This window comes from Fonsecaea erecta, assembly GCF_001651985.1.
Source record: "Fonsecaea erecta strain CBS 125763 chromosome Unknown Scaff6, whole genome shotgun sequence".
NCBI lineage: Eukaryota > Fungi > Ascomycota > Eurotiomycetes > Chaetothyriales > Herpotrichiellaceae > Fonsecaea > Fonsecaea erecta.
In genome coordinates, this window is record NW_017387249.1 from 906,279 (window position 1) to 922,931 (window position 16,653).

Below are 16,653 nucleotides of genomic sequence, written 5' to 3' on the forward strand. Positions count from 1 at the left end.
CTGTTCTCCGTCGTGGAAGATCCTGCTCAAAATTAGGCGGTCAGACTGAATCACGGGCGCCAGTACTGGTACCGAACAAGCTGCAGCCCCTGCGTCATCGCCCGCGGTTTCCAAGGCGCAGTGACGTGTTATTACCCAGCGAGCCAGCCACGCGACCAGTTCATCCGAGCTAATCCTGATCACATCGCATGTTACTCGCTTGTGCCAGGGTGAATCGAGCCTGAAACACCAAGCTTGCGAGGGCCAGGCTCCTCCATCGCCATTCCTCTATCTCAAAGAACGCCTTTCAACCCTGTCGTTTCAGAGACACTTTCTCGGTCGATTGAAAGACTGTGCCCGACCATGTCGCTGTCGCTGGAGTGTTTACCACCAGAAGTCCTCCTCCGCATTCTCTTCTTCCTGGAGATCCCCGACTTGCTCCAAGTGAGTCGCACATGCCACACGCTGCGTGAAATCGCTTGCGATCCGCTGCTTCACCTGGAGCGACTGCACCATGCCTCCCACACCCTGTCCATCCTGTTAGCCCGGCGGCCGTCCAGATCTGCCATTAGTCCTCCCAATTCATGGATATGGCTCAGCAAGACCAATGTCCTGTCGCGGCAGATCAGCAAGAGCTTAATTCGCATCCGGCTGAGCCACAACCTCGAACACCGACCCAGTCCCTATGACTTGGTGCAGAGAGCAATCCTTCCGTCAACATGCACAAGCTATTCCTCGCCGGTTTCGCCGGTCCTGATACAATCACAACAGGCGGTCCAAAAGAGCCAATTAAAGGATGGATTATGTCGCAAATTGGAGCGTCGGCCGAGTGTGAATAGTTTGGTGTCACTCAACATCATGCCTGAAGAATGTGTCCGGCACAGTGTTTCCCCTGCCATCGTGGCCACGAGGCGCAAGGTGATTAGAGAGAGCTTGAAGGATGGGCTCCGTGCATGGGTCGAAGGCCGTGCCATACAAGCTCAAAAGAGGAAAGCAGATGAGATGGATGCTACGGAAAAGATTACAGTCAAGAGCTTGGTCAGGAGATTTGCCGCGAGAAAGGTCACCGTTGACTTGGAGTGCAAGAGAGGAGGTCGTCTTGATCCACTCGTTGCAGAGAAGCGGAGGGCCCAGGCGAAATGGGGCAGGGAGGTAGAGCTTGCAAAGATCGATGAAGAACGAAGAGCTGCCACGAATGGTGCTTGTGCCCAGCCGACGCGGGCGCATGTCCTGGGGCTCAAAAGGTTCTGGGAGGGAGTCATCAGGGCGGCTGCCGGATGAGTGGTCTTCTTTTTCTGTTGAGCTCAATATCTGTTTGTCTGTCTTTAGTTTCTGGATGAAGGGCTACATATACCCCGGGTGAGTTCCAGGTTTGTCAGCATTGATATTGCAACATTTTGATTTTGCTGTTGTCAACACGTAGGATCCATGCCATCCGTATTCGGCCCGTTCCTCAGGCTCCAGTTTTGTGCAGAATGGGAGCACCACAAGCACCAGGATGCGCGAGTGGGTGGTATCGAAACTCGGATATTTTCTCTGTTCAGCGTCTTATGTACTGGCATCGTATAAGTGACGAGGCTACAAGGCTCCGCGCATGCTTCGCAACCGATGGCAAAACGGACAGATAGATGGATACTGATACAGGGCGCCGTACGAATTGCGAGTCCCGAACCATTATCACCCCACACACATGGATCGGATGAGTCGTAGTAGTGACATCCACCTCAGAGTACTATATGCTGCCGGGATGGCTTTGCTGTAATTACGGAGTGTTTCCTCCCAGTGCATACGTGCGTGTGTTTGTTTTACGATGAGAGCTCAATCAGGACATAGAGTCTGCGCGTCCACCCAACTGTCCGTCCGTCAGTCAGGCACTTCGATTGGATATGCGTAGGGGAGATAGATACTGTAGGAGGCGGAGCGCCCCTCATTGTGATGGGCTAGAGGGAGAAGGCGGCGGAGGAATAATAATAATCCGAACGGAGCACTGCCGCTTCAGGAAACTGGAACTGGCTCAGCGAATCCCTAAATGGGCGTGCCTAGAGTTGCACACCACGGCGTACGAGGTATTCTGAGCAAGTGTCTAGACCCGTGGCTGTGACGGGCCTTGTGCTGCTCTCGGACGGGGCGTGCAAGGCGCGTCATTCCTTCATGTGCTCCCTTCGCAGTGGGACTTGACAATCGTATAAATACGAGTTAGGCCGCGGTGGCCACACATCTCCAGGATATACGAGAACAGATCTCGCACTGGCAAACCCACCCGCCCAAAGATACCCCCAACACAGACTGTTCCTGAGTCGCAGTATCTGAGTCTTTCGTACATCTACTCTTTTCCGACGTCTGATGCCGCTGGGTGCTGGCACTGATACTACTGCTACTACCACTATTACTATGAATACCGGGCCCGGTCGAAGCGACAACGTTGTTCGTGCTGCACTCCAGGAACAAATCGCCACTGATAACGACGAAGATGATGTATCCGAGAGATCGTCTACCAGTATCGAGTACGAATCTGGCAGTGACGAGGATGACGACGACGAATTCGACGAATTCGACGAGTCGCAGTGTCTATTCTGCAACCAGACGAGCCCAGACCTGGACCAGAATCTCAACCACATGTTAAAGGTCCATGGCTTGTATATCGACCCGGCGCGGCTGGTGGTAGACGTCGGGACGCTCCTCGCGTACTTCCACCTCATCATTTCTGGGCGTTACGAGTGCCTGTACTGTGGCACGCAGCGGAATACTCGCGAAGCGGTGCAGCAGCACATGATGGCCAAGGGACATTGCAAGTACGACGTTTCGGACGAGGGCACCGAGCTCAGAGACCTGTTCGAGTTCCCCTCGTCTCATGCGAAAGAGGAATTACACCGGCATCTCGACGCTATGCGCTTTTCTGACGACCCGCGTCCACCGCAGGCCAGGTCGAGGAAACCACGACTGCCAAAGCATTCGGACAGACAGGGTCTCAACGGTACAGCTGATCCGCTCGAACACGTCCGGCCGACTTCGATTCCGCGTTCACACACCGGTGCCGAGTCAAGCTCGAGCGCCGACGAGACGCCCTCTCAACATTCCCGAGGTGAATTGAACACGAGAGCACTGAAGCAAGAATGCACACTCAACAACCAGCTTGCGCAGCTTCGCGCAGGGGACCGGAGAAGCCTGTTGCACTTACCGCCTTCACAACAAAGAGCGTTGCTTGCAACTCACCACAAACAGATGGAGAAGGCCAGGAGGACGGAGCAAACAAGCCAGAGCCACCTGGAGAGCGCAGGGAACAAATTCAAATGTCTGCGCAAAATCAGGCTGGTGCGGAAGCCCCCTCATACTGGGAACGTCCACAGCTTGAATCGGTGATTTCGATGGAGCCTTTCGTGTACTGGGCTCGAACCGTGCTGGGGAAGTACCGGCCGATATACAGAAGCTGTGAACTCACCCGTCCGTCTTCTCAAGGGGCCCTTGCGGCAGTGATCGTGGCACCTGACTTGGACATATTTTGTGTGAAATGCTGAGCAATATTCATTGGGACTTGTATGGCTTGTTTTCTCTGAGCCTGGTATGAGCGGGCCTGAAGGCAGGGCGTGTCACAAAGATCGATGTATTCCTGCAGCATCTCGGGCCAAGAGATTAGCGACAAGAGGAGTGAAACTTAGGAAATACCAGAAGCTAATGGAAGGAACCCGACGATTGATACATTGTCTGCTTTGACGTTGAAGCAGTCCCTCGACACACAATGCTGAACCTTATGGTACCGTATACGCAGGTCAAAGCCGCTTATGCGCGGTTGGTTTGGGAAAAGCTATTGTGGCAGCAGATGGTGACGGCGTCGACAAAGCATGTGTAAACAGATGTGATTTGACTAGGAATCATGAAAAAGTATTGAGCAAAGGTTTCATGGGCAGAGCGAGGGTCGCCAAATCGTGGAACACCACGCGGCGGCAAGGCAACATGTCGAGAGCTCAGAAGAATTGACGAGGAGGATATATGGGAAATATAACCATACGGCCCAAGAATCATAGTCCCTCTCCTCTAGACAGTCAGGATAGCTTCAGAAGTGGTACGAAGTAGAATATTTGTACCTCGCAGGGGATGATCACAGTCACAGAATTCCTCATTTCTATTTGAATATCCCTTGACATTAGCCTCACTAGCCTTCCACGCAACATCATCTAGAACACGAGTAGTATTCACCGTGCCATCCTCGTTGACGAGGGCCTGGAAAGACCTCCTTTCTAGCCCAGTTCCACTGCTGTGGCGCTGTCCAACCCAGCCCAATCGGTACCAAACTCTCAATATCAGTAGTACCTTCTCGACAGCCAGCCACACTGTGATGATTGGCTACGTCTCAGCCGACATTAACATGGCAGCCTTACGGTCGAGACCGTCTTCAAACATGCTGGCTGGCATCTCCCCTTCTCGTCCTCGTCGACGCATGGGCGTTCTTTCTACAAAACGATATGTCTGGCCCCCCAATGCGCGCGAATCACCCTGAGAGCTATGAATCATACAAGGCTACGATCCAGGGGCAGGGGACTCCGCTCCCTATACCGCTTGTCACTTTAGATCCAACGTGCCAGACGGCTCGGAAAGCAGTTCCAGGAGGCCACCACCCACACCCATCCCCAACGAGTATGGCCTCAAGGAACGGTGTTCAGCCTGGATTTGACAACCGCGATACAAGTGAACGACCAGAAGTCGATTTGGACGGAGAAAGCACGTCATTCCTCCTAGGTAACTCCAACCAGCATAGAGATGCAGTGGAACGAGACAGTCCAGAGACATCTATCCGACTGACCAAGACATGGAAACAGAAGTACATATAAGGTCGCACCGTCAGTCTCCGCTTTATGGCACTCTGCGTGGCAGTGATTCTGCTTCTCAACGTCGGGATAACCATATATGAAACGAGACGTGGTCCCTCCGTTTCTGGGTGAATTTAAACTCGACAAACTTCTACTACCTGGTCGTTTCAGATGGCTTCCTGACCGGTGCGCCTTACAGTGCGTCGAATGTGCCGCTAGAGTACTCCTCGGAAGGATATCTTCAAGACGACGGCCGAGCAATCAACAAGATCCAGCGTATGCAAACAGAAGCGTCTAGCTATGCCGTGCTGGACCCTGCAGACTGCATTGATGCATACTCGGACATTTACCCTTCAAATACTCGGACCTCATCATGGTCAGCTCCCACGAGAATGCCACCAATTCTCTTCTCCTGTGGGAAATGTACCTCACTTCTTCATCGTCCTTTCTCTGTGCTCCCCCTGTCAACAGTGAAGAGGAGGCCGAGAAGTTATCCATGTTCCTCTCCGTTTGCGATTTCAGTGCTATCAAGAAGGACCCGGGAAATTGGACCACGTACGGCTACCATATTCGGTATTGCTTAGCCCGGGAGGTCGACCTCGACTGTTCCCTCAACCTTGATGTTGTCATCATGGCGGTCATGATTATGTGTAACACGCTCCTGCTCGCTCTGATGATTTTTACCCTGACAGCCCTGTGGGCCACCACGCGGAAATCCCTGGCCGTCCACGGCGATGTCATCTCGAACTACTTGTTGACAGAAGACGACTATACTCAGGGGATGTGTGTCGCCGACAAGTCCCGAATCAAATACTACTGGAGCCATCGCGGCGAAGCCATGAGACTCCACGCCTCGCCGCACAGGTGGTACCAGTCCATGAACCGTAGACGGCTGTTTCTTCTCATTGGCATCTTTGTGGCCGGCCTGGCCCTCGTTGTTATCATTACGGCCTACGCACTGTACATTGTCAGCCACGACCGTCACCTGTCCCTCTCGTGGCATAGTCTTTGGGATCTCGGATTTGGCAGCACCACCGTCTCTGGCGAACTCAACATAAATGAAAGTGGTTCGGTGACCACCTTGGCCTTTGTGTCGAACATACCCCAGGTCTTCCTTGCAGTGGTCACTCTTGTCACGAATGCCGCTTTGATCGAAATGACACAAGCAGCTGACTACGCTCAATTCGCCATCAAGAGCCAACGACTCCGGGTTAGCGAGGCCGTCGGGTCACAGGAGGGTACATATCTTCTCGGCATGCCGCTTAAATACGCCATTCCCACAATCACCGTCACACGCCTTCTCCACTGGTGCGTGTCGCAGTCCATTGTCCCTGTGAAAGTGACATCGTACCCCACGGATTCTGACCCCTACGATCTGGATTTGGGCACGGCAGACCTGGCTTTCTCGCCTCTGGCAATTATTGCGAGTACCATCATGGCCGGCATCCTTGTGCTCTCAACACTGCTCCTCGGTCTGAAAAAGTTGAAAGGGCCCATGCCGCTGGCCAGTAGCTGTAGTCTTGCGCTGAGTGCGGCTGTGCATCCTCACGAAGACACCATCGATCAGACTGCCATCTATGGGCCAGTGAGGTGGGGTGTGACAGAGTTTGAGGAAGGCGCAGAGGGAAAGGTGGGACATTTGTCCTTCATGTCAAGCAGGAGAGCCATGTTGAAGATTGACAATACTGCTAGGTATAGGTGAAGGTGAATGAAGGTGAAGGCTCTGGCAAGCACGGGGCAAGGGACGTTCATTTCATCTAAGTGAAGCCATTGCTCGACCTTACTCCGTGGGTGCACCCAAAATCCCTCAACGAGCGTAATCGTAGAGAATATAACAATACTTCTTGTGCTGATCGAGGTTGGAAGTGCTGGCGATATACAGTGTAGATAGATGATACCCTTCTTGGCTTGGAAAGTTACCCCAGAAACCAGCCTCGCATATGATGTCAACAGCACGAACAACAAGATTCCCGCCTCACCAGATAATCTGGACTCACTCTTTGACAAACAAGACCTCGCTGCATATTCATGCAGCCACCGTGTTGGGCAAATCCTCTCAGTGTCAACAAAGGATTGATTGTTTCAGCGCTGACTTATAACTTCCAAGGCACGGTGACATAAACCTGCGCGGCCTCGAGTGTTGATCTACATCTCCAGCGAGGTATCATCCCTCAGCACGCCAGCAAAGACTGGATTCGACCAGAGCACTAGAGCATCGCAGACCCCCGCCAGACGGGAAGGTCGACGTCGCTCTTCTCAAGTGTTCTAGACCGCGCACAAAGAACCGTTGCCCTGGTTGCCTGGACAACATCCGCCTACTTGTATCTTGTACAGCGGCCTGCGCCCTCACCACCACCACGAACCCTTCGAGCTTAAGCCACGATCCCCAAACCTGCCTCACGAATTTGTCGTCGGAGGGACTCAGTCCTATGTTAAACCTGAATCTGCGTCAAGACGAACCCCACGATTCTTCGATTTCACGTTCACTCCTCCCAACAGCAGCGGGATGGTGCGAGAACAGCAAGCCCCTCGCAACCCCCTCGCGCCAGCTATGGGCAACTCGCAGCCTTCCCTCGACCTTCAGAACAAGGAAAAAAAGCCTGACGCCGACGAAGCTCCGGCTGCGCCGCGTCTGTACCCAGATCTCCAGAATGGTTTACCAGAGCAGCCTCAATTTGGGAGGCCATCAATGCCGGGAGCGTCGCCACAGCCATATGCGAGAACACAGCCGCTCATGCGGCCCAGCACGAGTGCCAATACATCAGCTCCACGACAAGTGAGCGGGAGTCACCAACAAGACAAATATTCAAACCTTTTTGTGTCGGCGAAGAGACCGCAGCAGAGACCAGAGCTACACAAACCCCATGTGGTCGCAAATCCTCTGCAAACACTCAAAGATGGTGGACAACCTCCTAAACCCGCTTCCTCCCGCCCTTCTTACGACGAAGACGATTTCTACGGGATCTCTAAACCTGCGAACTTCCCTGCGTGGAGGCCGCCGGCTGTTGTCCAACCCACATTTTCGTCTCAACAACCTCCAAACCCATATTTCCGGCCAAGTATGATGGATCTTACCCAGAACAATCCCATCATGGCTCGTCCAGTGAACCCTTCGAACCACGATATGTTCCGAACGGAGAGACACGAAACGACAGACCCTTTCACGTACATGAACTCCAGCCAGGCCAGTGAAAGCATAAAAGCTCTACTTGAAGGTGCATTTGAAGACGAAGAGGACAAACCAAGAACGAGGCGGAGAAAGAAGGAGCTCGACAAAAAGATCGGCGATTTGGCAGACATGGTTAAGGATATGTCGGTCAACAGTGAGGACAAAAGTGAATTGGCCAAAGAGGAAGCAGAGGAAGAAGACGACGGTACCGTCCCGGGATTGAAAGTCAAGCTCTTGCCACATCAAATTGACGGCGTCGATTGGATGGTGAGTAAAGAAATTGGCAAGAATAGAACCTACGGTGGCATCCTTGCCGACGATATGGGACTGGGAAAGACGATCCAGTCGATCGCTCTCATCCTGAGTAATCCAAAGCCCAGTGGTGAAGCGCCGGAGAAGAGCAAGCGGAAGTTGGCTGAAGGTGTCACAAAAGGCACACTTGTCGTCGCGCCGTTGGCGTTAATCAGACAGTGGGAAGGAGAACTCAAGGATCGCATTGACGAAGACCATCCTCTCAAAATCTGTGTACACCATGGGCCTCAGAGAACCAAAAGCTACAAGGATCTGAAGAAGTACGATGTCGTCATCACAACTTACCAGACACTGTCATCAGAGCATGCTGGATGTTCAGAGTCCCTCAAAGTCGGATGTTTCGGTGTCCATTGGTATAGGATCATCCTGGATGAGGCCCACTCGATCAAGAATCGCAATGCGAAAGCTTCCAAGGCTGCTTGTGCTCTTGATGCTGCATACCGCTGGTGTTTGACCGGGACCCCGATGCAGAACGGTCTCGATGAGCTCCAAAGCCTCATTCACTTTCTTCGTATCAAGCCTTACTGCGATCTCAATGAGTGGCGCGAGAATATCACCAAACCCATGAACAATGGAAGGGGAGGTCTTGCAGTTAAGAGACTGAGACTTATCCTAAAGAGCTTCATGAAGCGAAGGACGAAAGATATTCTCAAACAAGAGCACTCCAATGATGGCGCTAAAGGAGAAGCGACTACAAAAGGCAAAGATCCCGGGTTCAAGATAGTGGCACGAACTGTTCACAATGTTGAAGCCGAATTTACAGAGCAAGAGCAAGAGTTCTATAACCGCCTGGAGTCGAGAACCGATAGAAGCCTTGAAATGATGATGGCTGGAAACAAAATGAGTTATGCGTCGGCATTGGTCCTGCTCATGCGGCTACGACAAGCGTGCAACCATCCAAAGCTCACAGGAAGTGACTTGAGCACCGAGACTGACGCGTCCAGTGGCATGGAAACACCAAGTCGCAGAAAGGCCAGTGTGGAAGATGACATGGATAGTATTGCCAACATGCTTGGTGGCCTTAGCGTGGAGACCAAGAGATGCGATATGTGTCAGATTGAGTTGACGTCGAGAGAGATTGCCAAAGGTGCCATTCGTTGTGCTGAATGCCAGGAGGACTTGGACAACCAGACGGATTATGTGAAGGAGATTAAGAAGACGAAGAAGGAGAAAAGACAGAAGCAAGAGCAAAAGACAGTCAAAGTGCAACGCAGGCAAGCAAGGCGCGTTGTGGAGGATAGTGATGACGACGAAGATGGTGGCGAGAAGAACGAAGACGACGATGAAGACTCCTCCTCTATCGACGGTGACGAGGACGAGGACGAGGACTATTCCTCATCTGACGATTCTAGCTCCTCACAACCCACGTTGCTCCAGTCCACCAAAATCCGCCAGCTCCTCTCCATCCTGCGCGAAGACTCTCACACTCACAAATATATCGTCTTCTCCTTCTTCACATCTATGCTGGATCTGATCGAGCCATTTCTCCGGTCCCATCGCATCCGCTACGTCCGGTATGACGGGAAGATGCGCAACGACGCACGCGAGGCTTCCCTCAATGCCCTCCGGACCGACCCGTCGACACGTGTCCTCCTCTGTTCTCTCCGGGCGGGAAGCTTGGGGTTGAATCTGACCGCGGCATCGAGAGTGGTGATTTTAGAGCCATTCTGGAACCCTTTTGTGGAAGAACAGGCGATCGATCGGGTGCATCGACTGAATCAGACTCAAGACGTCAAAGTGTTCAAAATCACCATCAAAGGCACGGTGGAGGAACGAATACTCGAGTTGCAGGAGAAGAAGCGGGAACTCGCCAGGGCAACAATCGAAGGCCAGGGCAAGAAGGGCGCCATGAGACTGAACATGCAGGATATGTTGAAGCTGTTTGGTCGAGAGGCAGAGTCGGAACATCCCGTCGATGTGCAGGAAGTCGGTATGGGCAGAGGAAGGACGAGGGGTTTACTGGAAGGCAATCGAGATACGTATTCGTCGTCCAATCCTTCACAGACCAACGGTGGACGTGGACCTGCCGGTGGGGTGAGTGGCAGTGCAGATGATCGACGCGAGAAACCGCGCGTGAGCGATGGCAAGAAGAAGACATGGAAGGAGCATGAAGTGTACGGGCGGAGGTGGTGAGAGGATGTGTTTTGGATTCACGAAGGAGCCTCACGACGTGATGTATTGAATGATACCCCGGTGTCACCATACAGGGAGCTTTTGATCAACTTCGCATGGGGGAGACATTGTATTACTCTTTGGAAAGGCCAAACCCTGGTTGGATGTTTTCCGACTGGGACTGCGGAGCAATGAGCACGAGAATGAGCCATAGTATGGATTAGACGAGACAGACAAACAGACAGACAGACAGGCTCAGGCCGTTACAACAAGCAAAGATCCCTTTCGGCGAGCGAGGTTACAGAGAACGTCTTATCCCTCAAGCCATGACTGGGGGCAGCTGCACCGCACCGCACAGCACGGTATAGAGTTACACTCACACAAGTCCGGAGGGACACACATGTAACACATGTATGGAGTTCCCGGTGCACTCAGGGACATAACCTAACTAACCTACCTACCTAACTTACTACCTGGGGTAGGTAACCCGTTTGCACCTCCGCGGCCTATCAATCAATGACTACAGGGGCATGGACTCAGCGACTGCAGAAGTTCTGTTTTGATTCGGACCAGGGGGACGGACCCTCGACGGGGTTCGTGAAATGATGCAGCTGCCGAAGATGGGGTGGAATCGTTCGTCACCAGGCAGGCGAAGAATGGGGTAATGAGTGGATGAAGGGTGCTTTGAACACTTGGTTAGGATTTCTTTCCGCGTGCGTCCGTGACCTTTCAGCTCAGACATCGAGGCGGACGGCGACGGGGTAAAAGGCTGCTCCAAAAGACAGATCAAGTTGATGGCGAGGTTTGCGAGGCTGAGATTCCAGGAGGATCCCCCTCTCCTCGAGGCAATTACTTAAAAGGTTCCTTCTCCTCGCCTGATTTAGGTCGTGTGCGTCTTGGTATTATTACCTGGTGGTACCGGGCTGAGCATTCAGGTGAGACAAGCCATAGGTGACGCAGAGCGACCCTCTTTGCGAGAACCAACGCAGTACGGGAGGCTCGGAAGAGCAAAGAGTCCTCATTGGCGACTTGACCGGAAAAGATGCTGTCGGTGGTGCAGTTACAACAGGATTGTCTCCGCTTGCGTGCTTGACCTTGACGTGCAGGTGCACTGGCCGGGTGATGCCTGTCTGAGGTTGAGGGATTTGTAGCCAACACTCTGTAGTCAGTACAAGTAAGTCCAGTGCTGAGGGTGTGAGGATTGGATGCGAACGACCGGAAATGAAGGGTTCAGCATGGCGTGGAGACAGAGAATACTCCGTAGGGAGCACCAAGTGAACTCCATTTTGTACCGAATACCTCCTAGGCGTGGAGAAGGCTCTGGAGGCCGGCCGGCAGGAATAACTTGAACCCGGCCACGAGTCAATTTCCGGGCTCAGCCATTACGTACCTGCTTGCCACACCGTGACTCCTAGGGCGCCGGCGATGCTTTAAGAGGGTAAACGCGTGGTACTTTCTTGGACGGCGTGGACGCAAACACGTAGTACTGGATCCCACCTCCGTCAAGCCCAAGATTGGTAGATGTACCCTGCATGGCCCGTGGAGCCTTTGGGGGAGGCCAAGGCAGTGGATGAGGTCTGACATGATGCTAGAAAAAGTTTACCGGGTTGGACTTTTGCCCGAACCAGAGCAGACAGTCGTAAGCGGGTGTTTCACAGCCAGGGTCAGCTGCAGCAAACAACGTGGCAGCCACCTTTTGAGATCAGGCCGCCAGTTGCTGCAGCCCGGCACAGGGGATGCACCAGTCAGAAGGGGGGCCGCCTCTTGCATGTCGCCCTCGTGGCACTTTTTCTTTTTCTTTCTGGAACAAAGCCAATTCCTCGGGCTGGCTCGGATATGGGCACGAGGGCGGGACGGAAGGTTAAAAGGGTGCCAGGCGCCGTAGTGGCGAAGGTCAAAATGTGTGTGTGTCTATGGGTGTTGAATAAAAAAAAACCAACAGGCAATCTGCGGTCGAGGTCGATTTGAGCAGTCAGGCCAGTCGCCGCCGACTCGATAGCAAGAGCTTAGCGTTTGATAGCTATCACCAAGAACGAGCCCCCAGAGAAAGGGGTAAGGCCCCGGAAGATGAAACGTGGTCAGCCATGGTCGCAGCTTGCAGCAGCTGTGCCTAGCTCGTTAAGGGCCAAGTGCCCAGTTAGAGGATAAGACGGCGCTCGATGGGTGATGGGGATGGTGGACGGTGATTGAGCCAATCTTGGGCAGGATCAGTTTTTTGGCTCTGTCGAGAAACTGTGGAAGTTTGCCATCAGTGCCATGCATCCCTTTTGATCAAGAGTTAGTAAGTTAGAAGAACCGATGACAGGAAGAAGGGGAGATGAGATGTGTCCCAAATTTTCCAATTGGCAACGGGCCGCAGTTTCGGTTTTGACTTTGGCTTTGACTTTGCCATGTGCTTTGCTAACGGACCAGTGATGGACAGTGATGCATGCTGATGGGCCATGGCTCGATGGTGGAGGTGCAGGTGGATGAGAATGTGGATGGGAGATGGATGGGAGATGGATGGGTGGATGGAGGTACTCCATACCACGGGCCTCCTCCTCGTCTCATGAGTCCTTCTTTGTTGCCTTCCTCTGCTTCTTCTGCTTCTTCTCGTACAGGGCCGCCTTCGAGAAAAATCCACCAGCCTGTGGCTCAATTCATCCATCATTTCCTCCTCCGTCCAGTATTCTGCTTCTGCGTTGCGGTCGGTCTCCTTTCTTCTCCATCGCCTTCGACCCGCCCACACAACGCCTCCAACGCAACCCGTAACCTCCGGTCACCACCATCCATCCATTGTCTGTTACCACTCCTTCTCCATCATCGCATTTCCCTTTGCAGATCCGATTGACAGCCTAACTTCTGCAACTGGAGTAGCAGCAAGGGACCGCATCACCCCCGGACCCCTGTCGAAAAGCCTGGCCTCCGCCCTACCAGACTAAACGACGTTAGGAGACGCACTTGATGCTTCGGTTATTGCACTTTCTGGTATTAGGACCCTGACCGCCCGTCGTCAAAGCTCTCAAAAGTCTCAAGTCTGAAATGTCCGAATCATTCATCGGTCACATCGGTATCCCAGTTGTGCCAGCCTTTTAGTCGTTACCCCCTCCTCTTTCTGGCCCGCTCCAGGCTTCTCGGAGCCTTTCTGCTGTGTTTCTTCAGCACCTCGACGAACACATCTCCCGCGAAGGTCCTTTTTACCGCCAGGTCTTGTCGCCTTGCCGTTCTTTTCCCCCGTCGCCCTGGGCTCGCATCTGACAGCAATATCTTCTGGACGTTCCCCTCTCGCACCAAGACCTTTGGTTCTGGATTTGACGCTGGCCGGCGCCTTTCTACTTGCCGACACTCTATCTCTCGGTCTTCCGACCTCGGTTGTGCAGCTGGGCAGGTTGTGATATATGCAACTTGCACCGTCGTGTAGCTTGGCTAAACCTCAGAATTGGTCCAACAGCCTGATCATCAAGCGCTCAACTCCATCTCCCAAATCTTCACCGCCACTCATCCCAGTGCATATCCGTCGCACGCCGTCACCACATACCGACGACCACACTGTTAGCCACCACGGCGTTCTTGCTGTCGATACGCTCGAGCAACTGTCCCGCCTGTGTGGCGACCCCTATGTTACTTCCTGCCGTGTCAGGTCTGTCTTAGTGGAGGATTTGTTCTGTGGTGTCTTTTCGTTTCAACTGGTCAATGGGGAATTCTCAGGGCAAGCCTGTGGTCTTGACCGATGAAGGTGAGGGCCTTGATGCTTTGGCGCCAGTCTGACAGGAAGGGATTCATGTGCTCACGGTTCTACCAGTCAACCTCAACCATTTCCGTCTGCTGAGGGTAGTGGGCAAAGGCGCCTTCGGCAAGGTTCGCATTGTAGAACGCAAAGATTCGGGCTTGACGTTTGCCCTTAAATACATCCGCAAGGATGAAGGTTCGTTCTTAGCCATGAATCACCCCAACCAATCACAGGGTCATCTCTGATCATTCGCAGTGGTTCGCTCCGAAAGCGTTCGCAATATCATCAGAGAACGGCGCATGCTGGAGCATCTGAACCACCCCTTCTTGTGCAATCTGCGCTACAGCTTTCAAGATGTCGAGTACTTGTATCTTGTGGTCGACCTGATGAACGGTGGCGATCTTCGCTTCCACATCCAACGAAAGTCCTTCACCGAGGACACGATTCGCTTCTGGATGGCCGAGCTAGCTTGTGCCCTCCGCTATATCCATAGTCAAGGCATCGTGCATCGCGACCTCAAACCGGACAATGTGCTGCTAGACTCGGAGGGTCACGTCCATCTGGCAGATTTCAACGTTGCCTCCGACTTCAAGCCTGGCAAGCCTCTGACGAGCAAGTCAGGGACCTTGGCTTATCTCGCGCCTGAGGTGTTCCGAGGCGTAGGGTATTACAGTGAAGTGGATTGGTGGTCATTGGGTGTAACCATGTACGAATGTGTTTATGGGAAGCGGCCCTTTGAGGGACGCACCCACGAAGAATTGGTCGACTCCATCTTGGCCGCCAACCCGCGCTACTTTGTGACGAAGCCCCCGGTGTCGATGCCATGCCTTCATGCGATGACAGCTTTGATCGAGAAAGACCGACGAAAACGAATCGGCGCCACTGGATTCGACACCTTCACCTCACATCCCTTTTTCAGTTCCATCAACTTTGAGGCGCTGGAGAGAAAACAAATCCCCCCCGTGTTTATTCCTTCCAGTGAGAAGACGAACTTTGATGCCACCTACGACCTGGAGGAATTGTTGTTGGAAGAGGCGCCATTGGAGGCTCGAGCGAGGAAACAGAAGCCGCGGGCAGAGTTGCGCACCGATGCAACGAGCAAGGAAATTCGGGAGGATGAGCTTCACCGCATGATCGAGACCATGTTTGAGCCTTTCGACTATACCCTGGCCAGTTATGATGTGTAAGGACGGACCTGTCACGCGCAGAGTGGAATACGAGGCTAACCAATATCACAGGAGCGCTGCCGCAGCAGTTGCTGGGGTCGTGCCGGAAGAGCACGTTGAACTGGACATGGCGCAACCAGACCCCCATTCGGTTCCTACGTCGCCGGACGGATCACCTCCCATCTCACCTACCGCGGTCACGACGCCTCCACGGACGGATGAAAACTTTCCACCTTTGGAGGAATTGAAAGCGGCGGCTGCTCAACCACCGCCCGCGGGACAACCCGGACAGCCTGGACCACCTGGACCACCTGGTCGACCTGCATCTTCCTCGAAATCATTCAGCAGACCGATTCCTCCTCAACGGCCGATGCCGGCCCAACGGCAGACAAGCAAAGGGGGTGGAGTTCAGATGGTGTTGGATGAGTCGGGAAGTTGGACGAATTTGGCAGATCAGACCGCCCCTCACCAGCAAGATGTCATCGGCGAGGGCGGGAAACTCGAGAAGAGCGGCAGTATGCTAGGATTTCTGAGCAGAAAGAAAGGAAGAGATCGAAGTCCGAAACCAAAAGAGGCGGGCGTATTGGGCAAAGCTGGAGCAAGACATATCATTAGCTGAACCACACCACACGGCGGCGGCAGTGGCAGCAGCAGCAACAACACCACCACCAACAACAACAACAACCATCACCACCACCCACCACCACCCACTCTCTCACCTTGGACTTGACGAGGTCGAATCGAACCCGCGGACCCTCCAAGTCTGGATGCGTCGGGGCCCTTAGCCTTTTCACGATAACAGTACAAGATCTAGCAGATCGAATACGGGTCGGCACGACGCCTGATCGGCCAAGGCTCGCTTGAAGAAACGGTCTCTCTCACCTTGTCTCAAGAAGCAGTATCGGCCTGCCACAGATAGCATTGGACAGCAAGAACCACCACAGCGATTCTCAAGCTGGTTACGGGACGACGAGGATCGATCTCGGACAGTATGTGTCACCTTCAACTCGACCATTCCAAACGATTTGAGGCAGACAGCAAGATTGGGAATTGGAGGGAAACCGGCGGCAGGCAGTCGGAGGCGCACATTGTATGACTAGTTCAATATATGTAATGCTACAAGACTCAACATGCTCCATGGCAGCAAGCCATACGCAGGGATACTACGAAATGGATAGATAATTCAGCTACGAGTATGGATTTGTTATTGTTTTCCATTATGTATTGGGATGCTCGCACTTGGTTGACGGTTCGGGTGTTGCCCGGCACAGAGACGAGCCAGTGCAGCTGGGGCTCACTAGGCGTCACTAGCCCCCACCGCAGCCACCAACAGAAGCTCCCAGACTCCCAGACTCCCCATAAGGTGCCCCAGCGTGCCCAGCAAGTGGCCAGTGACCACTA

At 53.4% G+C, this 16,653-nt stretch overlaps 5 protein-coding genes across 5 annotated transcripts; all 5 read left to right on the forward strand.

The window, feature by feature from the left end:
• Nucleotides 1-342: 342 nt before the first annotated feature.
• AYL99_07353 (hypothetical protein) lies at nucleotides 343-1,260 on the forward strand (the record flags this gene model as incomplete). The annotated part of the gene is made up of 1 exon (XM_018838862.1): nucleotides 343-1,260. The coding sequence occupies one exon, from the start codon at nucleotides 343-345 to the stop codon at nucleotides 1,258-1,260; it is 918 nt and encodes a 305-aa protein (XP_018691630.1).
• A 1,110-nt stretch (nucleotides 1,261-2,370) lies between these two features.
• AYL99_07354 (hypothetical protein) lies at nucleotides 2,371-3,339 on the forward strand (the record flags this gene model as incomplete). The annotated part of the gene is made up of 1 exon (XM_018838863.1): nucleotides 2,371-3,339. The coding sequence occupies one exon, from the start codon at nucleotides 2,371-2,373 to the stop codon at nucleotides 3,337-3,339; it is 969 nt and encodes a 322-aa protein (XP_018691631.1).
• A 1,818-nt stretch (nucleotides 3,340-5,157) lies between these two features.
• AYL99_07355 (hypothetical protein) lies at nucleotides 5,158-6,486 on the forward strand (the record flags this gene model as incomplete). Its single annotated transcript, XM_018838864.1, has 1 exon — nucleotides 5,158-6,486. The coding sequence occupies one exon, from the start codon at nucleotides 5,158-5,160 to the stop codon at nucleotides 6,484-6,486; it is 1,329 nt and encodes a 442-aa protein (XP_018691632.1).
• An 849-nt stretch (nucleotides 6,487-7,335) lies between these two features.
• Nucleotides 7,336-10,398, forward strand: AYL99_07356 (hypothetical protein; the record flags this gene model as incomplete). Its single annotated transcript, XM_018838865.1, has 1 exon — nucleotides 7,336-10,398. The coding sequence occupies one exon, from the start codon at nucleotides 7,336-7,338 to the stop codon at nucleotides 10,396-10,398; it is 3,063 nt and encodes a 1,020-aa protein (XP_018691633.1).
• Nucleotides 10,399-14,049: 3,651 nt separating this feature from the next.
• On the forward strand, nucleotides 14,050-15,871 carry AYL99_07357 (hypothetical protein; the record flags this gene model as incomplete). The annotated part of the gene is made up of 4 exons (XM_018838866.1): nucleotides 14,050-14,092; nucleotides 14,159-14,281; nucleotides 14,342-15,269; nucleotides 15,325-15,871. The coding sequence occupies 4 exons, from the start codon at nucleotides 14,050-14,052 to the stop codon at nucleotides 15,869-15,871; spliced, it is 1,641 nt and encodes a 546-aa protein (XP_018691634.1).
• Nucleotides 15,872-16,653: the final 782 nt, after the last annotated feature.